This window comes from Scyliorhinus torazame, chromosome 6, assembly GCF_047496885.1.
Source record: "Scyliorhinus torazame isolate Kashiwa2021f chromosome 6, sScyTor2.1, whole genome shotgun sequence".
Lineage (NCBI taxonomy): Eukaryota > Metazoa > Chordata > Chondrichthyes > Carcharhiniformes > Scyliorhinidae > Scyliorhinus > Scyliorhinus torazame.
Genome location: NC_092712.1, coordinates 4,528,181 through 4,553,027, shown reverse-complemented (window position 1 = coordinate 4,553,027; position 24,847 = coordinate 4,528,181). Strand labels below are relative to the sequence as shown.

The following is a 24,847-nucleotide window of genomic DNA, read 5'->3' as shown; positions in this document are numbered from 1 at the left end:
CTTCTCTTGGCACAGATCTGTCTCGAACATCTCTGCCCCAAGCGTCAAAAATCTCTGCAACAGGCTTGGCAATATCCTACCTTCTGCAGGATTTCCAATTCTTCAGGGCTCAATTCGCGATCGATGGATGAGATACTCTCCAGACTGTTCTTTCGACCCAATCCAGCAGCAAAAGGGTTAACAATGATACCTGGAGAAGACTGTGAAAGAACAAGAAATATTTATAAGCAAAAAGAGCACAAATTGACAGCACTCGCCATATACTACTGTGCCAATAGGGAGCAGAATTAATACTGGCCCTCTGACAGTGCAGCACTCCCTCAGTACTGACCCTCTGACAGTGCAGCACTCCCTCAGTACTGACCCTCTGACAGTGCGGCACTCCCTCAGTACTGACCCTCTGACAGTGCGGCACTCCCTCAGTACTGACCCTCTGACAGTGCAGCACTCCCTCAGTACTGACTCTCTGACAGTGCAGCACTCCCTCAGTACTGACCCTCTGACAGTGCGGCACTCCCTCAGTACTGACCCTCTGACAGTGCGGCACTCCCTCAGTACTGACCCTCTGACAGTGCAGCACTCCCTCAATACTGACCCTCTGACAGTGCAGCACTCCCTCAGTACTGACCCTCTGACGGTGCAGCACTCCCTCAGTACTGACCCTCTGACAGTGCGGCGCTCCCTCAGTACTGACCCTCTGACAGTGCGGCACTCCCTCAGTACTGACCCTCTGACAGTGCGGCACTCCCTCAGTACTGACCCTCTGACAGTGCAGCACTCCCTCAGTACTGACCCTCTGACAGTGCAGCGCTCCCTCAGTACTGACCCTCTGACGGTGCAGCACTCCCTCAGTACTGACCTTCTGACAGCGCAGAACTCCCTCAGTACTGACCCTCTGACAGTGCAGCACTCCCTCAGTACTGACCCTCTGACGGTGCAGCACTCCCTCAGTACTGACCTTCTGACAGTGCAGCACTCCCTCAGTATTGACCCTCTGACAGTGCAGCACTCCCTCAGTACTGACCCTCTGACAGTGCGGCACTCCCTCAGTACTGACCCTCTGACAGTGCGGCACTCCCTCAGTACTGACCCTCTGACAGTGCGGCACTCCCTCAGTACTGACCCTCTGACAGTGCAGCACTCCCTCAGTACTGACCCTCTGACAGTGCAGCGCTCCCTCAGTACTGACCCTCTGACGGTGCAGCACTCCCTCAGTACTGACCTTCTGACAGCGCAGAACTCCCTCAGTACTGACCCTCTGACAGTGCAGCACTCCCTCAGTACTGACCCTCTGACGGTGCAGCACTCCCTCAGTACTGACCTTCTGACAGTGCAGCACTCCCTCAGTATTGACCCTCTGACAGTGCAGCACTCCCTCAGTACTGACCCTCTGACAGTGCGGCACTCCCTCAGTACTGACCTTCTGACAGTGCAGCACTCCCTCAGTACTGACCCTCTGACAGTGCGGCACTCCCTCAGTACTGACCCTCTGACAGTGCAGCACTCCCTCAGTACTGCCCCTCTGACAGTGCGGCACTCCCTCAGTACTGACCCTCTGACAGTGCAGCACTCCCTCAGTACTGACCCTCTGACAGTGCAGCACTCCCTCAGTGCTGACCCTCTGACAGTGCGGCACTCACAGAATCACAGAATTTACAGTGCAGAAGGAGGCCAATCGGCCCATCGAGTCTGCACCGGCTCTTGGAAAGAGCACCCCACCCAAGGTCAACACCTCCACCCTATCCCCATAACCCAGTAACCCCACCCAACACTAAGGGCAATTTTGGACACAAAGGGCAATTTATCATGGCCAATCCACCTAACCTGCACATCTTTGGACTATGGGAGGAAACCAGAGCACCCGGAGGAAACCCACACACACACGGGGAGGATGTACAGACTCCGCACAGAGAGTGACCCAAGCCGGAATCGAACCTGGGACCCTGGAGCTGTGAAGCAATTGTGCTATCCACAATGCTACCGTGCTGCCCAACAGTACTGACCCTCTGACAGTGCGGCACTCCCTCAGTACTGACCCTCTGACAGTGCAGCACACCCTCAGTACTGACCTTCTGACAGTGCAGCACTCCCTCAGTACTGACCCTCTGACAGTGCGGCGTTCCCTCAGTACTGACCCTCTGACAGTGCAGCACTCCCTCAGTACTGACCCTCTGACAGTGCGGCACTCCCTCAGTACTGACCCTCTGACAGTGCGCCACTCCCTCAGTACTGACCCTCTGACAGTGCAGCGCTCCCTCAGTACTGACCCTCTGTCAGTGCAGCACTCCCTCAGTACTGACCCTCTGACAGTGCAGCACTCCCTCAGTACTGACCCTCTGACAGTGCAGCACTCCCTCAGTACTGACCCTCTGACAGTGCAGCACTCCCACAGTACTGACCCTCTGACAGTGCAGCACACCCTCAGTACTGACCCTCTGACAATGTCGAACTCCCTCAGTACTGACCCTCTGACAGTACAGCACTCCCTCAGTACTGACCCTCTGACAGTGCAGCACTCCCTCAGTTCTGACCCTCTGACAGTGCAGCACTCCCTCAGTACTGATCCTCTGACAGTGCAGCACTCCCTCAGTTCTGACCCTCTGACCGTGCGGCGTTCCCTCAGTACTGACCCTCTGACAGTGCAGCACTTCCTCAGGACTGTAAGTCAAATCATGGGCTCAAGTCAAGGTGGCACAAATTGTTCAAATGCAAAATGGGAATAGATTGGTTTAACTGCCAGAATTCATGACCAATACAGAACAAATAGGAAAACAAAATACATAAAACAATGAAGCCTGGAGAGAAGAAGAAGAACGATGTGCATAAAACATTATAATTGAGGCTTTGACTCAAATCGGTGTTCATTAATGAAATGCATGGAATAGAAAGAACAAATTGAATTAATTATAGATACAAATTCTACTGGAATGGATGACTCAGCTATTGCTGAGGCATTGTGCAAGACAGTGAGGAAAGTACATATTCCAGGTTATACGGTCAATTGTTCAATATACCAGGTTATACGGTCAATTGTTCAATATTCCAGGTTAGACGGTCAATTGTTCAATATACCAGGTTACACGGTCAATGGTTCAATACACCAGGTTATACGGTCAAAGGTTCAATATACCAGGTTATACGGTCAATGGTTCAATATACCAGGTTATACGGTCAATTGTTCAATATACCAGGTTACACGGTCAATGGTTCAATACACCAGGTTATACGGTCAAAGGTTCAATATACCAGGTTATACGGTCAATGGTTCAATATACCAGGTTATACGGTCAATTGTTCAATACAACAGGTTATACGGTCAATGGTTTAATACACCAGGTTATACGGTCGATTGTTCAATATACCAGGTTATACGGTCAATTGTTCAATATACCAGGTTATACGGTCAATTGTTCGATACACCAGGTTATATGGTCAATTGTTCAATATACCAGGTTATACGGTCAATGGTTCAATATACCAGGTTATACGGTCAATTGTTCAATACACCAGGTTATACGGTCAATTGTTCAATACACCAGGTTATACGGTCAATTTATACGGTCAATTGTTCAATACACCAGGTTACACGGTCAATGGTTCAATATACCAGGTTATACGGTCAATGGTTCAATACACCAGGTTATACGGTCAATTGTTCAATACACCAGGTTACACGGTCAATTGTTCAATATACCAGGTTATACGGTCAATGGTTCAATATTCCAGGTTAGACGGTCAATTGTTCAATACACCAGGTTATACGGTCAATGGTTCAATACACCAGGGTATACGGTCAATGGTTCAATATACCAGGTTACACGGTCAATTGTTCAATATACCAGGTTACACGGTCAATTGTTCAATACACCAGGTTATACGGTCAATGGTTCAATATACCAGGTTACACGGTCAATTATTCAATACACCAGGTTATACGGTCAATTGTTCAATATACCAGGTTACACGGTCAATGGTTCAATACACCAGGTTACAAGGTCAATTGTGCAATACACCAGGTTACACGGTCAATGGTTCAATACGCCAGGTTACACGGTCAATGGTTCAATATACCAGGTTATACGGTCAATGGTTCAATACACCAGGTTACACGGTCAATGGTTCAATACACCAGGTTACAAGGTCAATTGTTCAATACACCAGGTTACACGGTCAATGGTTCAATATACCAGGTTATACGGTCAATGGTTCAATATACCAGGTTATACGGTCAATGGTTCAATACGCCAGGTTACACGGTCAATTGTTCAATACACCAGGTTATACGGTCAATGGTTCAATACACCAGGTTACAAGGTCAATTGTGCAATATACCAGCTTATACGGTCAATGGTTCAATACACCAGGTTATATGGTCAATTGTTCAATATACCAGGTTACACGGTCAATTATTCAATACACCAGGTTATACGGTCAATTGTTCAATATACCAGGTTATACGTTCAATGGTTCAATACACCAGGTTACACGGTCAATGGTTCAATACACCAGGTTACAAGGTCAATTGTGCAATACACCAGGTTACACGGTCAATGGTTCAATACACCAGGTTATACGGTCAATTGTTCAATATACCAGGTTATACGGTCAATGGTTCAATACGCCAGGTTATACGGTCAATGGTTCAATATACCAGGTTATACGGTCAATGGTTCAATATACCAGGTTATACGGTCAATTGTTCAATATACCAGGTTATACGGTCAATGGTTCAATACGCCAGGTTATACGGTCAATGGTTCAATATACCAGGTTATACGGTCAATTGTTCAATACACCAGGTTATACGGTCAATGGTTCAATACGCCAGGTTATACGGTCAATGGTTTAATACACCAGGTTATACGGTCAATTGTTCAATACACCAGGTTACACGGTCAATTGTGCAATACACCAGGTTATACGGTCAATGGTTTAATACACCAGGTTACACGGTCAATGGTTCAATGCACCAGGTTACACGGTCAATTGTTTAATACACCAGGTTATACGGTCAATGGTTCAATACACCAGGTTATACGGTCAATGGTTCAATATACCAGGTTATACGGTCAATTGTTCAATATACCAGGTTACACGGTCAATTGTTCAATACGCCAGGTTATACGGTCAATTGTTCAATATACCAGGTTATACGGTCAATTGTTCAATATACCAGGTTATACGGTCAATGGTTCAATACGCCAGGTTATACGGTCAATGGTTTAATACACCAGGTTATACGGTCAATTGTTCAATATACCAGGTTACAAGGTCAATTGTGCAATACACCAGGTTACACGGTCAATGGTTCAATACACCAGGTTATACGGTCAATTGTTCAATATACCAGGTTATACGGTCAATGGTTCAATACGACAGGTTATACGGTCAATGGTTCAATATACCAGGTTATACGGTCAATGGTTCAATATACCAGGTTATACGGTCAATTGTTCAATATACCAGGTTATACGGTCAATGGTTCAATACGCCAGGTTATACGGTCAATGGTTCAATATACCAGGTTATACGGTCAATTGTTCAATATACCAGGTTATACGGTCAATGGTTCAATACGCCAGGTTATACGGTCAATGGTTTAATACACCAGGTTATACGGTCAATTGTTCAATACACCAGGTTACACGGTCAATTGTGCAATACACCAGGTTACACGGTCAATTGTTTAATACACCAGGTTATACGGTCAATGGTTCAATACACCAGGTTATACGGTCAATGGTTCAATATACCAGGTTATACGGTCAATTGTTCAATATACCAGGTTACACGGTCAATTGTTCAATACGCCAGGTTATACGGTCAATTGTTCAATATACCAGGTTATACGGTCAATTGTTCAATATACCAGGTTAGACGGTCAATGGTTCAATGCACCAGGTTACACGGTCAATTGTTCAATATACCAGGTTATACGGTCGATTGTTCAATATACCAGGTTATACGGTCAATGGTTTAATACACCAGGTTATACGGTCAATTGTTCAATACACCAGGTTATACGGTCAATTGTTCAATATACCAGGTTATACGGTCAATGGTTCAATACACCAGGTTACACGGTCAATTGTTCAATATACCAGGTTACACGGTCAATGGTTCAATGCACCAGGTTACACGGTCAATTGTTCAATACACCAGGTTATACGGTCAATTGTTCAATACACCAGGTTATACGGTCAATGGTTCAATATACCAGGTTATACGGTCAATTGTTCAATATACCAGGTTACACGGTCAATTGTTCAATACGCCAGGTTATACGGTCAATTGTTCAATATACCAGGTTATACGGTCAATTGTTCAATACACCAGGTTATACGGTCAATTGTTCAATATACCAGGTTACACGGTCAATTGTTCAATACGCCAGGTTATACGGTCAATTGTTCAATACACCAGGTTATACGGTCAATTGTTCAATATACCAGGTTATACGGTCAATTGTTCAATGTACCAGGTTATACGGTCAATTGTTCAATACACCAGGTTATACGGTCAATTGTTCAATATACCAGGTTATACGGTCAATTGTTCAATACACCAGGTTACACGGTCAATTGTTCAATATACCAGGTTATACGGTCAATTGTTCAATACACCAGGTTACACGGTCAATTGTTCAATATACCAGGTTATACGGTCGATTGTTCAATATACCAGGTTATACGGTCAATGGTTTAATACACCAGGTTATACGGTCAATTGTTCAATATACCAGGTTATACGGTCAATTGTTCAATACACCAGGTTATACGGTCAATTGTTCAATATACCAGGTTACACGGTCAATTGTTCAATATACCAGGTTATACGGTTGATTGTTCAATATACCAGGTTATACGGTCAATGGTTCAATATACCAGGTTATACGGTCAATTGTTCGATACACCAGGTTATACGGTCAATTGTTCAATATACCAGGTTATACGGTCAATTGTTCAATATACCAGGTTATACGGTCAATGGTTTAATACACCAGGTTATACGGTCAATTGTTCAATATACCAGGTTACACGGTCAATGGTTCAATGCACCAGGTTACACGGTCAATTGTTCAATACACCAGGTTATACGGTCAATGGTTCAATACACCAGGTTATACGGTCAAAGGTTCAATATACCAGGGTATACGGTCAATTGTTCAATACACCAGGTTATACGGTCAATTGTTCAATATACCAGGTTATACGGTCAATTGTTCAATATACCAGGTTACACGGTCAATGGTTCAATGCACCAGGTTACACGGTCAATTGTTCAATACACCAGGTTATACGGTCGATTGTTCAATATACCAGGTTATACGGTCAATGGTTTAATACACCAGGTTATACGGTCAATTGTTCAATATACCAGGTTACACGGTCAATGGTTCAATGCACCAGATTACACGGTCAATTGTTCAATACACCAGGTTATACGGTCGATTGTTCAATATACCAGGTTATACGGTCAATGGTTTAATACACCAGGTTATACGGTCAATTGTTCAATACACCAGGTTATACGGTCAATGGTTCAATACACCAGGTTATACGGTCAATTGTTCAATATACCAGGTTATACGGCCAATTGTTCAATATACCAGGTTATACGGTCAATTGTTCAATACACCAGGTTATACGGTCAATTGTTCAATACACCAGGTTATACGGTCAATTGTACAATATACCAGGTTATACGGTTCAGTGTGTGTGAGCAATTGTCTCAGAACATTACTGGGAAGAGTTGAAACTAATTCGGCAGGGGGAGCTCATACTCCCACAGGATTGTGGGATTGTCATTAGTCCCCAGCCAATGGTAAGCAGGCAGGTTATAACAGTATCAAAAAGCCCTCCTGGACACACCTAACAAATTGCTCTCCACCCGAGCCCCTGGCTGTAAGGGGTTCCAGTCAATGTGGGGGAAGTTAAAATCACCCATCAAACTACCCTGCTTTTTTCACACCTTTTCAGTATTGACTACACAACTGCTCCCCTGTCTCCTGCGGGCTGTGGGGAGGTCTATAGAACACTCCCAACACTGTGACTTTACCCTTCTTATTCCTGAGCTCCACCCATGATGCCTCACTGCAAGATCCCTCCAATGTGTCCTCCCTCAACACAGCTGTGATCTGCTCCCGAATCAGCAATGTCACTCCCCCACCTCCTTCGTTTCCCCTTCTGTCCCGTCTAAAACACCTATATCCCGGAATGTTCAACTGCCAGAGATCTGTAACGATTTAATCACCTGCTAATGCTCGTATTCCTAGCATTGTCTGGCAGCTTTGAATCTGTCTATATATATGTTTCTGGAACCCACCTCTTCATTCACCTGAGGAAGGAGCAGCGCTCCGAAAGCTCGTGACATCGAAACAAACTCCCAAGGTGTTGTGGGAGGCTAGGGAGGAAATTGCGGGTCCCCTAACAGAGATATTTGAATCATCGGCAGCCACAGGTGAGGTGCCTGAAGATTGGAGAGTGGCGAATGTTGTGCCCTTGTTTAAGAAGGGCAGCAGGGAAAAGCCTGGGAACTACAGACCGGTGAGCCTAACGTCTGTAGTAGGTAAGTTGCTAGAAGGTATTCTGAGAGACAGGATCTACAAGCATTTAGAGAGGCAAGGACTGATTCGGGGCAGTCAGCATGGCTTTGTGCGTGGAAAATCATGTCTCACAAATTTGATTGAGTTTTTTGAGGGGGTGACCAAGAAGGTAGATGAGGGCAGTGCAGTAGACGTTGTCTACATGGACTTTAGCAAAGCCTTTGACAAGGTGCCGCATGGTAGGTTGTTGCAGAAGGTTAAAGCTCACGGGATCCAGGGTGAGGTTGCCAATTGGATTCAAAATTGGCTGGACAACAGAAGGCAGAGGGTGGTTGTAGAGGGTTAGAACATACAACATAGAACAATACAGCGCAGTACAGGCCCTTCGGCCCACGATGTTGCACCGAAACAAAAGCCATCTAACCTACACTATGCCATTATCATCCATATGTTTATCCAATAAACTTTTAAATGCCCTCAATGTTGGCGAGTTCACTACTGTAGCAGGTAGGGCATTCCACGGCCTCACTACTCTTTGCGTAAAGAACCTACCTCTGACCTCTGTCCTATATCTATCACCCCTCAGTTTAAAGTTATGTCCCCTCGTGCCAGCCATTTCCATCTGCGGGAGAAGGCTCTCACTGTCCACCCTATCCAACCCCCTGATCATTTTGTATGCCTCTATTAAGTCTCCTCTTAACCTTCTTCTCTCCAACGAAAACAACCTCAAGTCCATCAGCCTTTCCTCATAAGATTTTCCCTCCATACCAGGCAACATCCTGGTAAATCTCCTCTGCACCCGCTCCAAAGCCTCCACGTCCTTCCTATAATGCGGTGACCAGAACTGTACGCAATACTCCAAATGCGGCCGTACCAGAGTTCTGTACAGCTGCAACATGACCTCCCGACTCCGGAACTCAATCCCTCTACCAATAAAGGCCAACACTCCATAGGCCTTCTTCACAACCCTATCAACCTGGGTGGCAACTTTCAGGGATCTATGTACATGGACACCTAGATCCCTCTGCTCATCCACACTTTTAAGAACTTTACCATTAGCCAAATATTCCGCATTCCTGTTATTCCTTCCAAAGTGAATCACCTCACACTTCTCTACATTAAACTCCATTTGCCACCTCTCAGCCCAGCTCTGCAGCTTATCTATATCCCTCTGTAACCTGCTACATCCTTCCACACTATCGACAACACCACCGACTTTAGTATCGTCTGCAAATTTACTCACCCACCCTTCTGCGCCTTCCTCTAGGTCATTGATAAAAATGACAAACAGCAACGGCCCCAGAACAGATCCTTGTGGTACTCCACTTGTGACTACTCCGTTCTGAACATTTCCCATCAACCACCACCCTCTGTCTTCTTTCAGCTAGCCAATTTCTGATCCACATCTCTAAATCACCCTCAATCCCCAGCCTCCGTATTTTCTGCAATAGCCTACCGTGGGGAACCTTATCAAACGCTTTGCTGAAATCCATATACACCACATCAACTGCTCTACCCTCATCTACCTGTTCAGTCACCTTCTCAAAGAACTCAATAAGGTTTGTGAGGCATGACCTACCCTTCACAAAGCCATGTTGACTATCCCTGATCATATTATTCCTATCTAGATGATTATAAATCTTGTCTCTTATAATCCCCTCCAAGACTTTACCCACTACAGACGTGAGGCTCACCGGTCTATAGTTGCCGGGGTTGTCTCTGCTCCCCTTTTTGAACAAAGGGACCACATTTGCTGTCCTCCAGTCCTCTGGCACTATTCCTGTAGCCAATACAGTAGGGACACAGCATGATGTAGTAAAGCATTCCCGTACCAGCCTCCCCGAACAGGCGCCGGAATGTGGCGACTAGGGGCTTTTCACAGTAACTTCATTTGAAGCCTACTTGTGACATTAAGTGATTTTCATTTTTTTTTTCATTCAAGTCAGAGAGAATACAGCTGTATTAAGTTTCAAGGGAGGAGGCAAGTCTTGATGGCCTCTACTTTAATGCCAGGAATATTACAGGTAAAACGGATGAGATAAGGGCGAGGGTTGACAGGTGTAGATGAGGGTAGTGTAGTTGATGTAGTTTACATGGATTTCAGCAAAGCATTTGACAAAGTCCCATACTGGAAACTTATAAAGAAGGTAAATGTACCTGGGATACAGGGGAACATGAGAAGGTGGATTCAAAGCTGGCTGAGCTGTAGGAGACAGAGGGTGATGACAGACGGCTGCGTTAGTGACTGGAAACCAGTGTCCAGTGGGGTACCACAGGGATCCGTGCTGGGTCTCCTATTGTTCATCATTTATATAAATGACAGATGACTATGTGGGGGGGCAGGATCGGTAAGTTTGTGATGACACAAAGATTGGCCGGGTGGGTAACAGTGAGAGTGAGTGTCTTGGGTTACAGGAAGATATCGACTGTAAAGTAATGGATTAAGAGTTAAGTAATGCATTAAGAGACATTGCAATTAGTCTCATTTATGTTAAGTATCCAATGATTGACACTGATATGTCAAGGGGCTTCTGGTGGCCCTTGTGTCAGGTAGTGTGTTGTTAAGAGTTTTGTGCAGAGGCTGTGGAATAAATGGTGTTTGGTGAAAAGGAACAGGACTATTGACTCTTCATACAACGGTAACTAAAACGTATAACATAGACGGGATGGTCAAATGGGCGGATAAGTGGCAGCTGGAATTTAACCCTGAAAAGTGAGAGGTGTTACACCATGGAAGGAGCAATTTAACAAGGAAGTATTCAATGAATGGCACCACACTAGGAAGTTCCAAAGAACAAAGGGACCTTGGCGTGTTTGTCCACAGATCTCTGAAGGCAGAATCATAGAATTTACAGTGCAGAAGGAGGCCATTCGGCCCATCGAGTCTGCACCGGCTCTTGGAAAGAGCACCCTACCCAAGGTCCACACCTCCACCCCACCCAACACTAAGGGCAATTTTGGACACTAAGAGCAATTTAGCATGGCCAATCCACCTAACCACCAGAAGGGCAGGTTAATAGGGAGGTTAAAAAGGCATATGGGACTCTCGCTTTTATCAATCGGGGCATAGATTACAAAAGCAGGGAGGTCATGTTGGAGTTGTATCGAACTTTGGTGAGGCCACAGCTGGAGCACTGTGTGCAGTTCTGGTCACCACATTACAGGAAGGATGTGATTGCACTGGAGGGGGTGCAGAGGAGATTCACCAGGATGTTGCTGGGGTGGAACATTTCAGTTATGAAGAGAGGTTGGGGTTTGGGTTGTTTTCTCTGGAGCAGAGAAGACTGAGGGGTGACCTGATCGAGGTGGACAAGATTCTGAGGGGCATGGACAGGGGGGATAGGGAGCAGCTGTTCCCCTGAGTTGAAGGGTCAGTTACGAGGGGGACACAAGTTCAAGGTGAGGGGGTGGGAGGTTCAGGAGGGATTTGAGGAATAGCCTTTTTACCCAGAGGGTGGTGACGGTCTGGAATGCACTGCCTGGGGGGGGGGGGGGGGGGGGGGGGGGTAGAGGCGGGTCTGAAACGCACGGCCTGGGTGGGGGTAGAGGCGGGTCTGGAACGCACGGCCTGGGTGGGGGTAGAGGCGGGTCTGGAACGCACGGCCTGGGTGGGGGTAGAGGCGGGTCTGGAACGCACTGCCGGGGGGGGGGGGGGGGGGGGGGGGGAGAGGGGGGTCTGGAACGCACGGCCTGGGAGGGGGGTAGAGGCGGGTCTGGAACGCACGGCCTGGGTGGCCTTACCTCCATGGCTATGGTTGAAGCTGCCCTCGGGTCGAAGCCATCACAGACCAGCATTGTTAACGTGTCTCCGATCCCTCGCAAAATGCGGACTGCTTCCGTGTGCGTCATTCCCAGCAGGCTGTGGTTGTTGACTTCCAGGATTCTCAGACCCACATTCAGCCTGCCGTCCCTGGCTGCTGCTCCACTCGAACTGACCTATGGGGCAATCAGAAACTCTCATCACCAGTAACTGGAGCCTCAGTTATCACCGTAACAGGGTCTATGTTCAAATTCTCCAACCGCTAAACACCTGGGAATCCATCCCAAAATCTACCTCAATGAGGGTTCCATATTCAGCAGATAAAAATCCAAAGCAAAGAGGGTTCTTGAATTTCTCATCAGGGGTCTTTGCTATGGCAACAGAAATATAATAGTTATAGCTGAACAAACATGTGTTCCTCCAAGTGTGCAAGTCGTGTGCAGGGTCCTTATTGAATCACAGAATTATTAGGATGCAGAACGAGGCCATTTGGCCCATCGCATCTGCACCAGCTCCCCAAACCAGCATTGTGACTTAATGCCTCTCCCCGTATCCCTGCACATTGATTCGATCTGAATAATTATCCAATGCCCTCTTGAATTCCTCGAGTGAACCTTTGTGCACCACACTCCCAGGCCGTGCATTCCAGACCCCAGCCACTCGCTGGGTGCAAATGTTGTTTCTCACATCACATTTGCTTCTTTTGCAAATCACTAAATCTGAGTCCCTCTCATTCTCGATCCTTTTATCAGTTTGTCCCCAGCTTCTCTGTCCACCCCCCTCATGATGTGGCGATGCCGGCGTTGGACTGGGGTGAGCACAGTAAGAAGTCTTACAACACCAGGTTAAAGTCCAACGGGTTTGTTTCGATGTCACTAGCTTTCGGAGCGCTGCTCCTTCCTCAGGTGAATCACCTGTTGGGACTTTAACCTGTGTTGTAAGACTTCTTACAGCCCTCTCATGATTTTGAACATCTCTATCAAATCCCCTCTCAGCCTTCTTCTCTCCACGGGGAACAGTCCCAACCTCTCCAATCCATCCTCATAACTAAAGTTTCTCTTCCCAGGACCTGTAAACCTCGTAATAATAATAATAATAATAATAATAATAATAATAATAATAATAATAATAATAATAATAATAATCGCTTATTGTCACAAGTAGGCTTCAATGAAGTTACTGCGAAAAGCCCCTAGTCGCCACATTCCGGCGCCTGTTCGGGGAGGCTGGTACGGGGATTGAACCCGCGCTGCCGGCCTTGTTCTGTATGACAAGCCAGTGATTTAGCCCACTGTGCTAAACCAGCCCCTTCTGCTCTCTCTCCAACGTGTTCACATCCCGTTGCCTCCCGCTGCCTGGGGAAAGCGGGCAGTATAATCAAAGATCCCTCCCACCCGGCTTACTCGCTCTTCCAACTTCTTCCATCGGGCAGGAGATACAGAAGTCTGAGAACACGCACGAACAGACTCAAAAACAGCTTCTTCCCCGCTGTTACCAGACTCCTAAATGACCCTCTTATGGACTGACCTCATTAACACTACACCCTGTATGCTTCATCCGATGCCAGTGCTTATGTAGTTACATTGTATATGTTGTGTTGCCCTATTATGTATTTTCTTTTATTCCCTTTTCTTCTCATGTACTTAATGATCTGTTGAGCTGCTCGCAGAAAAATACTTTTCACTGTACCTCGGTACACGTGACAATAAACAAATCCAATCCAATCCTATAGTGTGGAACCCAGAACTGTTCACAATATTCCAGCTGAGATCTAGCTAGTGTCTTGTGCAAGTTCAGTATAACCTCCTTGTTCTTATACTCTCTGCCCCGAAGCCCACAGTACTGTCTGCTTTATTAACTGCTGTCTCCAGCTACCTTCAATGATCTCTGCAGACACACCCAGCTCCCTCTGCTCCTGCACCCACTTTCCAGTTACACTATTTATTTTATATTGTCTCTCCATGTCCTTCCTACCAAAATGCATCACTTCACACTTCTCCTCATTCAACTTCATCTGTCACCTTTTACAATATTTTCACATTTTGTATCATCCGCAAACTTGTATTTGTGCCATTAACATAGAATTTACAGTGCAGAAGGAGGCCATTCGGCCCATCGAGTCTGCACCGGCTCTTGGAAAGAGCACCCAACCCAAGGTCCTCACCTCCACCCTATCCCCATAACCCAGTAACCCCACCCAACACTAAGGGCAATTTTGGACACTCAGGGCAATTTATCATGGCCAATCCACCTAACCTGCACATCTTTGGACTGTGGGAGGAAACCGGAGCACCCGAAGGAAACCCACGCACACACGGGGAGGATGTGCAGACTCCGCACAGACAGTGACCCAGCGGGGAATCGAACCTGGGACCCTGGAGCTGTGAAGCAATTGTGCTAACCACAATGCTACCGTGCTGCCCCACGCCATCCACACCAGGATCAGGATCACTGATATGTATCAACACAAGCAAGGGTTCCGATACTGAGCCCTTGGGGTCACCGCTGCAAATATACCCATTCAGCTTTACTCGCTGTTTCCTGTCGCTCAGTCAATTCCACATCCATGTTGCCACTGACTCTGTTAATCCACGAGTTCTGGCCTTTTGCACAGGTCTCCGTGGTCCTGTATCAAATGCCTTTTGGAAGTCCATGTGCACCACATCAACATCATTACCCTCATCGACTCGCTCTGTTACCTCTTCAAAATTCTCCAGCAAGTTTGTGAAATACGATTTCCCCTTTCGAAATCCATACTGGCCATTCCGAATCAACTCACATTCTTCATGTGACAATGAATTCTATCCCGCATAATTGTTTCCAGAACTTTCCATGGGGAGACTGGGAGGTTCAGCTCTCAAGCGCACCAAATGGGCTGGCAATCCGGCTCTGCCACGGGCGAAGTGAGTGGCGCGGCAAGCACCCAGGTCCTGTGCCCCTGCCCCAGTCTTCCTTCACAGAGTCAGTGATGGTGTGGGCACACCGAGTGTCCCAGTTAAACCCATCACCCGGCAGCCCCGTCTTTCCCCAATCTGCTTCATGGTTCAGTACCTTTGAAATAAAGATCCCTTCATCTGTCGAATCAAATGGATTTCCAGGATGGCCCTTAGCTCCCCCTCGAATACTGATCCCCAACTTCTCTCCAAGCATCTTCTCAATCCGGATCTCCTGTTGGACATGGGCATCAAGAGGACAACAAAATCAGAAGGCATTTCACTGCTCGAATAGAAACACATCCTCAAACCTCCATACCCCAAATCTCCCAGTCTGCCCTGTCCTCCCCGTGTCTCCCAGTCCTGCCCTGTCCTCCCTGTGTCTCCCAGTCCTGCCCTGTCCTCCCCGTGTCTCCCAGTCCTGCCCTGTCCTCGCCGTGTCTCCCAGTCCTGCCCTGTCCTCCCCGTGTCTCCCTGTCCTCCCCGTGTCTCCCAGTCCTGCCCTGTCCTCCCTGGTTCTCCCAGTCCTGCCATCCTCCCAGTGTCTCCCAGTCCTGCCCTGTCCTCCCCGTGTCTCCCAGTCCTGCCCTGTCCTCCCCGTGCCTCCCAGTCCTGCCCTGTCCTCCCCGTGTCTCCCAGTCCTCCCCATGTCTCCAAGTCCTGCCCTGTCCTCCCCGTGTCTCCCAGTCCTGCCCTGTCCTCCCCGTGTCTCCCAGTCCTGCCCTGTCCTCCCCGTGTCTCCCAGTCCTGCCCTGTCCTCCCCGTGTCTCCCAGTCCTGCCCTGTCCGCCCCGTGTCTCCCAGTCCTGCCCTGTCCTCCCCGTGTCTCCCAGTCCTGCCCAGTCCTCCCCGTGTCTCCCAGTCCTGCCCTGTCTTCCCCGTGTCTCCCAGTCCTGCCCTGTCCTCCCCGTGTCTCCCAGTCCTCCCCATGTCTCCAAGTCCTGCCCTGTCCTCCCCGTGTCTCCCAGTCCTGCCCTGTCCTCCCCGTGTCTCCCAGTCCTGCCCTGTCTTCCCCGTGTCTCCCAGTCCTCCCCGTGTCTCCAAGTCCTGCCCTGTCCTCCCCGTGTCTCCCAGTCCTGCCCTGTCCTCCCCATGTCTCCCAGTCCTGCCCTGTCCTCCCCGTGTCTCCCAGTCCTGCCCTGTCCTCCCCGTGTCTCCCAGTCCTGCCCTGTCCTCCCCGTGTCTCCCAGTCCTGCCCTGTCCTCCCCGTGTCTCCCAGTCCTCCCCTGTCCTGCCCGTGTCTCCCAGTCCTCCCCATGTCTCCCAGTCCTGCCCTGTCCTACCCGTGTCTCCCAGTCCTGCCCTGTCCTCCCCGTGTCTCCCAGTCCTCCCCGTGTCTCCCAGTCCTGCCCTGTCCGCCCCGTGTCTCCCAGTCCTGCCCTGTCCTCCCGTGTCTCCCAGTCCTGCCCTGTCCTCCCCGTGTCTCCCAGTCCTGCCCTGTCCTCCCCGTGTCTCCCAGTCCTCCCGTGTCTCCCAGTCCTGCCCTGTCCTCCCAGTGTCTCCCAGTCCTGCCCTGTCCTCCCAGTGTCTCCCAGTCCTGCCCTGTCCTCCCCGTGTCTCCCAGTCCTGCCCTGTCCTCCCCGTGTCTCCCAGTCCTCCCGTATATCCCAGTCCTGCCCTGTCCTCCCAGTGTCTCCCAGTCCTGCCCTGTCTTCCCCGTGTCTCCCAGTCCTCCCCGTGTCTCCCAGTCCTCCCAGTCCTGCCCTGTCCTCCCCGTGTCTCCCAGTCCTGCCCTGTCCTCCCCGTGTCTCCCAGTCCTCCCCGTGTCTCCCAGTCCTGCCCTGTCCTCCCCGTGTCTCCCAGTCCTCCCCGTGTCTCCCAGTCCTCCCCGTGTCTCCCAGTCCTGCCCTGTCCTCCCCGTGTCTCCCAGTCCTCCCCGTGTCTCCCAGTCCTGCCCTGTCCTCCCCGTGTCTCCCAGTCCTGCCCTGTCCTCCCCGTGTCTCCCAGTCCTCCCCGTGTCTCCCAGTCCTGCCCTGTCCTCGCCGTGTCTCCCAGTCCTGCCCTGTCCTCCCCGTGTCTCCCTGTCCTCCCCGTGTCTCCCAGTCCTGCCCTGTCCTCCCCGTGTCTCCCAGTCCTGCCCTGTCCTCCCCGTGTCTCCCAGTCCTGCCCTGTCCTCCCAGTGTCTCCCAGTCCTCCCCGTGTCTCCCAGTCCTCCCGTGTCTCCCAGTCCTCCCGTGTCTCCCAGTCCTGCCCTGTCCTCCCAGTCCTGCCCTGTCCTCCCCGTGTCTCCCAGTCCTGCCATCCTCCCCGTGTCTCCCTGTCCTCCCCATGTCTCCCAGTCCTGCCCTGTCCTCCCAGTCCTGACCTGTCTTCCCCGTGTCTCCCAGTCCTGCCCTGTCCTCGCCGTGTCTCCCTGTCCTCCCCGTGTCTCCCAGTCCTGCCCTGTCCTCCCCGTGTCTCCCAGTCCTGCCCTGTCCTCCCCGTGTCTCCCAGTCCTGCCCTGTCCTCCCCGTGTCTCCCAGTCCTGCCCTGTCCTCCCCGTGTCTCCCAGTCCTCCCAGTGTCTCCCAGTCCTGCCCTGTCCTCCCCGTGTCTCCCAGTCCTCCCCGTGTCTCCCAGTCCTCCCCGTGTCTCCCAGTCCTGCCCTGTCCTCCCCGTGTCTCCCAGTCCTGCCCTGTCCTCCCCATGTCTCCCAGTCCTGCCCTGTCCTCCCCGTGTCTCCCAGTACTGCCCTGTCCTCCCCGTGTCTCCCAGTCCTGCCCTGTCCTCCCCGTGTCTCCCAGTCCTCCCCATGTCTCCCAGTCCTGCCCTGTCCTGCCCGTGTCTCCCAGTCCTCCCCATGTCTCCCAGTCCTGCCCTGTCCTCCCCGTGTCTCCCAGTCCTGCCCTGTCCTCCCCGTGTCTCCCAGTCCTCCCCGTGTCTCCCAGTCCTGCCCTGTCCGCCCCGTGTCTCCCAGTCCTGCCCTGTCCTCCCGTGTCTCCCAGTCCTGCCCTGTCCTCCCCGTGTCTCCCAGTCCTGCCCTGTCCTCCCCGTGTCTCCCAGTCCTCCCGTGTCTCCCAGTCCTGCCCTGTCCTCCCAGTGTCTCCCAGTCCTGCCCTGTCCTCCCAGTGTCTCCCAGTCCTGCCCTGTCCTCCCCGTGTCTCCCAGTCCTGCCCAGTCCTCCCCGTGTCTCCCAGTCCTGCCCTGTCTTCCCCGTGTCTCCCAGTCCTGCCCTGTCCTCCCCGTGTCTCCCAGTCCTCCCCATGTCTCCAAGTCCTGCCCTGTCCTCCCCGTGTCTCCCAGTCCTGCCCTGTCCTCCCCGTGTCTCCCAGTCCTGCCCTGTCTTCCCCGTGTCTCCCAGTCCTCCCCGTGTCTCCAAGTCCTGCCCTGTCCTCCCCGTGTCTCCCAGTCCTGCCCTGTCCTCCCCATGTCTCCCAGTCCTGCCCTGTCCTCCCCGTGTCTCCCAGTCCTGCCCTGTCCTCCCCGTGTCTCCCAGTCCTGCCCTGTCCTCCCCGTGTCTCCCAGTCCTGCCCTGTCCTCCCCGTGTCTCCCAGTCCTCCCCATGTCTCCCAGTCCTGCCCTGTCCTGCCCGTGTCTCCCAGTCCTCCCCATGTCTCCCAGTCCTGCCCTGTCCTACCCGTGTCTCCCAGTCCTGCCCTGTCCTCCCCGTGTCTCCCAGTCCTCCCCGTGTCTCCCAGTCCTGCCCTGTCCGCCCCGTGTCTCCCAGTCCTGCCCTGTCCTCCCGTGTCTCCCAGTCCTGCCCTGTCCTCCCCGTGTCTCCCAGTCCTGCCCTGTCCTCCCCGTGTCTCCCAGTCCTCCCGTGTCTCCCAGTCCTGCCCTGTCCTCCCAGTGTCTCCCAGTCCTGCCCTGTCCTCCCAGTGTCTCCCAGTCCTGCCCTGTCCTCCCCGTGTCTCCCAGTCCTGCCCTGTCCTCCCCGTGTCTCCCAGTCCTCCCGTATATCCCAGTCCTGCCCTGTCCTCCCAGTGTCTCCCAGTCCTGCCCTGTCTTCCCCGTGTCTCCCAGTCCTCCCCGTGTCTCCCAGTCCTCCCAGTCCTGCCCTGTCCTCCCCGTGTCTCCCAGTCCTGCCCTGTCCTCCCCGTGTCTCCCAGTCCTCCCCGTGTCTCCCAGTCCTGCCCTGTCCTCCCCGTGTCTCCCAGTCCTCCCCGTGTCTCCCAGTCCTCCCCGTGTCTCCCAGTCCTGCCCTGTCCTCCCCGTGTCTCCCAGTCCTCCCCGTGTCTCCCAGTCCTGCCCTGTCCTCCCCGTGTCTCCCAGTCCTGCCCTGTCCTCCCCGTGTCTCCCAGTCCTCCCCGTGTCTCCCAGTCCTGCCCTGTCCTCGCCGTGTCTCCCAGTCCTGCCCTGTCCTCCCCGTGTCTCCCTGTCCTCCCCGTGTCTCCCAGTCCTGCCCTGTCCTCCCCGTGTCTCCCAGTCCTGCCCTGTCCTCCCCGTGTCTCCCAGTCCTGCCCTGTCCTCCCAGTGTCTCCCAGTCCTCCCCGTGTCTCCCAGTCCTCCCGTGTCTCCCAGTCCTCCCGTGTCTCCCAGTCCTGCCCTGTCCTCCCAGTCCTGCCCTGTCCTCCCAGTCCTGCCCTGTCCTCCCCGTGTCTCCCAGTCCTGCCATCCTCCCCGTGTCTCCCTGTCCTCCCCATGTCTCCCAGTCCTGCCCTGTCCTCCCAGTCCTGACCTGTCTTCCCCGTGTCTCCCAGTCCTGCCCTGTCCTCGCCGTGTCTCCCTGTCCTCCCCGTGTCTCCCAGTCCTGCCCTGTCCTCCCCGTGTCTCCCAGTCCTGCCCTGTCCTCCCCGTGTCTCCCAGTCCTGCCCTGTCCTCCCCGTGTCTCCCAGTCCTGCCCTGTCCTCCCCGTGTCTCCCAGTCCTCCCAGTGTCTCCCAGTCCTGCCCTGTCCTCCCCGTGTCTCCCAGTCCTCCCCGTGTCTCCCAGTCCTCCCCGTGTCTCCCAGTCCTGCCCTGTCCTCCCCGTGTCTCCCAGTCCTGCCCTGTCCTCCCCATGTCTCCCAGTCCTGCCCTGTCCTCCCCGTGTCTCCCAGTACTGCCCTGTCCTCCCCGTGTCTCCCAGTCCTGCCCTGTCCTCCCCGTGTCTCCCAGTCCTCCCCATGTCTCCCAGTCCTGCCCTGTCCTGCCCGTGTCTCCCAGTCCTCCCCATGTCTCCCAGTCCTGCCCTGTCCTCCCCGTGTCTCCCAGTCCTGCCCTGTCCTCCCCGTGTCTCCCAGTCCTCCCCGTGTCTCCCAGTCCTGCCCTGTCCGCCCCGTGTCTCCCAGTCCTGCCCTGTCCTCCCGTGTCTCCCAGTCCTGCCCTGTCCTCCCCGTGTCTCCCAGTCCTGCCCTGTCCTCCCCGTGTCTCCCAGTCCTCCCGTGTCTCCCAGTCCTGCCCTGTCCTCCCAGTGTCTCCCAGTCCTGCCCTGTCCTCCCAGTGTCTCCCAGTCCTGCCCTGTCCTCCCCGTGTCTCCCAGTCCTGCCCTGTCCTCCCCGTGTCTCCCAGTCCTCCCGTGTCTCCCAGTCCTGCCCTGTCCTCCCCGTGTCTCCCAGTCCTGCCCTGTCTTCCCCGTGTCTCCCAGTCCTCCCCGTGTCTCCCAGTCCTCCCGTGTCTCCCAGTCCTGCCCTGTCCTCCCAGTGTCTCCCAGTCCTGCCCTGTCCTCCCAGTGTCTCCCAGTCCTGCCCTGTCCTCCCCGTGTCTCCCAGTCCTGCCCTGTCCTCCCCGTGTCTCCCAGTCCTCCCCGTGTCTCCCAGTCCTGCCCTGTCCTCCCCGTGTCTCCCAGTCCTCCCCGTGTCTCCCAGTCCTGCCCTGTCCTCCCCGTGTCTCCCAGTCCTCCCCGTGTCTCCCAGTCCTGCCCTGTCCTCCCCGCGTCTCCCAGTCCTGCCCTGTCCTCCCAGTGTCTCCCAGTCCTGCCCTGTCCTCCCCGTGTCTCCCAGTCCTCCCCGTGTCTCCCAGTCCTGCCCTGTCGTCGCCGTGTCTCCCAGTCCTGCCCTGTCCTGCCCGTGTCTCCCAGTCCTCCCCATGTCTCCCAGTCCTGCCCTGTCCTCCCCGTGTCTCCCAGTCCTGCCCTGTCCTCCCCGTGTCTCCCAGTCCTCCCCGTGTCTCCCAGTCCTGCCCTGTCCGCCCCGTGTCTCCCAGTCCTGCCCTGTCCTCCCGTGTCTCCCAGTCCTGCCCTGTCCTCCCCGTGTCTCCCAGTCCTGCCCTGTCCTCCCCGTGTCTCCCAGTCCTCCCGTGTCTCCCAGTCCTGCCCTGTCCTCCCAGTGTCTCCCAGTCCTGCCCTGTCCTCCCAGTGTCTCCCAGTCCTGCCCTGTCCTCCCCGTGTCTCCCAGTCCTGCCCAGTCCTCCCCGTGTCTCCCAGTCCTGCCCTGTCTTCCCCGTGTCTCCCAGTCCTGCCCTGTCCTCCCCGTGTCTCCCAGTCCTCCCCATGTCTCCAAGTCCTGCCCTGTCCTCCCCGTGTCTCCCAGTCCTGCCCTGTCCTCCCCGTGTCTCCCAGTCCTGCCCTGTCTTCCCCGTGTCTCCCAGTCCTCCCCGTGTCTCCAAGTCCTGCCCTGTCCTCCCCGTGTCTCCCAGTCCTGCCCTGTCCTCCCCATGTCTCCCAGTCCTGCCCTGTCCTCCCCGTGTCTCCCAGTCCTGCCCTGTCCTCCCCGTGTCTCCCAGTCCTGCCCTGTCCTCCCCGTGTCTCCCAGTCCTGCCCTGTCCTCCCCGTGTCTCCCAGTCCTCCCCATGTCTCCCAGTCCTGCCCTGTCCTGCCCGTGTCTCCCAGTCCTCCCCATGTCTCCCAGTCCTGCCCTGTCCTACCCGTGTCTCCCAGTCCTGCCCTGTCCTCCCCGTGTCTCCCAGTCCTCCCCGTGTCTCCCAGTCCTGCCCTGTCCGCCCCGTGTCTCCCAGTCCTGCCCTGTCCTCCCGTGTCTCCCAGTCCTGCCCTGTCCTCCCCGTGTCTCCCAGTCCTGCCCTGTCCTCCCCGTGTCTCCCAGTCCTCCCGTGTCTCCCAGTCCTGCCCTGTCCTCCCAGTGTCTCCCAGTCCTGCCCTGTCCTCCCAGTGTCTCCCAGTCCTGCCCTGTCCTCCCCGTGTCTCCCAGTCCTGCCCTGTCCTCCCCGTGTCTCCCAGTCCTCCCGTATATCCCAGTCCTGCCCTGTCCTCCCAGTGTCTCCCAGTCCTGCCCTGTCTTCCCCGTGTCTCCCAGTCCTCCCCGTGTCTCCCAGTCCTCCCAGTCCTGCCCTGTCCTCCCCGTGTCTCCCAGTCCTGCCCTGTCCTCCCCGTGTCTCCCAGTCCTCCCCGTGTCTCCCAGTCCTGCCCTGTCCTCCCCGTGTCTCCCAGTCCTCCCCGTGTCTCCCAGTCCTCCCCGTGTCTCCCAGTCCTGCCCTGTCCTCCCCGTGTCTCCCAGTCCTCCCCGTGTCTCCCAGTCCTGCCCTGTCCTCCCCGTGTCTCCCAGTCCTGCCCTGTCCTCCCCGTGTCTCCCAGTCCTCCCCGTGTCTCCCAGTCCTGCCCTGTCCTCGCCGTGTCTCCCAGTCCTGCCCTGTCCTCCCCGTGTCTCCCTGTCCTCCCCGTGTCTCCCAGTCCTGCCCTGTCCTCCCCGTGTCTCCCAGTCCTGCCCTGTCCTCCCCGTGTCTCCCAGTCCTGCCCTGTCCTCCCAGTGTCTCCCAGTCCTCCCCGTGTCTCCCAGTCCTCCCGTGTCTCCCAGTCCTCCCGTGTCTCCCAGTCCTGCCCTGTCCTCCCAGTCCTGCCCTGTCCTCCCCGTGTCTCCCAGTCCTGCCATCCTCCCCGTGTCTCCCTGTCCTCCCCATGTCTCCCAGTCCTGCCCTGTCCTCCCAGTCCTGACCTGTCTTCCCCGTGTCTCCCAGTCCTGCCCTGTCCTCGCCGTGTCTCCCTGTCCTCCCCGTGTCTCCCAGTCCTGCCCTGTCCTCCCCGTGTCTCCCAGTCCTGCCCTGTCCTCCCCGTGTCTCCCAGTCCTGCCCTGTCCTCCCCGTGTCTCCCAGTCCTGCCCTGTCCTCCCCGTGTCTCCCAGTCCTCCCAGTGTCTCCCAGTCCTGCCCTGTCCTCCCCGTGTCTCCCAGTCCTCCCCGTGTCTCCCAGTCCTCCCCGTGTCTCCCAGTCCTGCCCTGTCCTCCCCGTGTCTCCCAGTCCTGCCCTGTCCTCCCCATGTCTCCCAGTCCTGCCCTGTCCTCCCCGTGTCTCCCAGTACTGCCCTGTCCTCCCCGTGTCTCCCAGTCCTGCCCTGTCCTCCCCGTGTCTCCCAGTCCTCCCCATGTCTCCCAGTCCTGCCCTGTCCTGCCCGTGTCTCCCAGTCCTCCCCATGTCTCCCAGTCCTGCCCTGTCCTCCCCGTGTCTCCCAGTCCTGCCCTGTCCTCCCCGTGTCTCCCAGTCCTCCCCGTGTCTCCCAGTCCTGCCCTGTCCGCCCCGTGTCTCCCAGTCCTGCCCTGTCCTCCCGTGTCTCCCAGTCCTGCCCTGTCCTCCCCGTGTCTCCCAGTCCTGCCCTGTCCTCCCCGTGTCTCCCAGTCCTCCCGTGTCTCCCAGTCCTGCCCTGTCCTCCCAGTGTCTCCCAGTCCTGCCCTGTCCTCCCAGTGTCTCCCAGTCCTGCCCTGTCCTCCCCGTGTCTCCCAGTCCTGCCCTGTCCTCCCCGTGTCTCCCAGTCCTCCCGTGTCTCCCAGTCCTGCCCTGTCCTCCCCGTGTCTCCCAGTCCTGCCCTGTCTTCCCCGTGTCTCCCAGTCCTCCCCGTGTCTCCCAGTCCTCCCGTGTCTCCCAGTCCTGCCCTGTCCTCCCCGTGTCTCCCAGTCCTGCCCTGTCCTCCCAGTGTCTCCCAGTCCTGCCCTGTCCTCCCCGTGTCTCCCAGTCCTGCCCTGTCCTCCCCGTGTCTCCCAGTCCTCCCCGTGTCTCCCAGTCCTGCCCTGTCCTCCCCGTGTCTCCCAGTCCTCCCCGTGTCTCCCAGTCCTGCCCTGTCCTCCCCGTGTCTCCCAGTCCTCCCCGTGTCTCCCAGTCCTGCCCTGTCCTCCCCGCGTCTCCCAGTCCTGCCCTGTCCTCCCAGTGTCTCCCAGTCCTGCCCTGTCCTCCCCGTGTCTCCCAGTCCTCCCCGTGTCTCCCAGTCCTGCCCTGTCGTCGCCGTGTCTCCCAGTCCTGCCCTGTCCTCCCCGTGTCTCCCTGTCCTCCCCGTGTCTCCCAGTCCTGCCCTGTCCTCCCCGTGTCTCCCAGTCCTGCCCTGTCCTCCCCGTGTCTCCCAGTCCTGCCCTGTCCTCCCAGTGTCTCCCAGTCCTGCCCTGTTCTCCCAGTGTCTCCCAGTCCTCCCGTGTCTCCCAGTCCTCCCGTGTCTCCCAGTCCTGCCCTGTCCTCCCCGTGTCTCCCAGTCCTGCCCTGTCCTCCCCATGTCTCCCAGTCCTGCCCTGTCCTCCCCGTGTCTCCCAGTCCTGCCCTGTCCTCCCCGTGTCTCCCAGTCCTGCCCTGTCCTCCCCATGTCTCCCAGTCCTGCCCTGTCCTCCCTGTGTCTCCCAGTCCTGCCATCCTCCCCGTGTCTCCCTGTCCTCCCCATGTCTCCCAGTCCTGCCCTGTCCTCCCAGTCCTGACCTGTCTTCCCCGTGTCTCCCAGTCCTGCCCTGTCCTCGCCGTGTCTCCCAGTCCTGCCCTGTCCTCCCAGTGTCTCCCTGTCCTCCCCGTGTCTCCCAGTCCTGCCCTGTCCTCCCCGTGTCTCCCAGTCCTGCCCTGTCCTCCCCGTGTCTCC

The 24,847-nt window shown here is 54.5% G+C and overlaps 1 protein-coding gene across 1 annotated transcript in view; it reads right to left on the bottom strand.

The window, feature by feature from the left end:
- Window positions 1–24,847, bottom strand: part of LOC140425665 (protein scribble homolog) — a gene marked incomplete at its 5' end in the record, with an annotated part of 1,618,068 nt that overhangs the window by 233,161 nt on the left and 1,360,060 nt on the right. Inside the window, 3 exon segments of the mRNA XM_072510160.1 lie at window positions 81–200; window positions 12,287–12,481; window positions 15,357–15,473. Of these exon segments, the coding sequence (XP_072366261.1) occupies window positions 81–200; window positions 12,287–12,481; window positions 15,357–15,473 (432 nt within the window).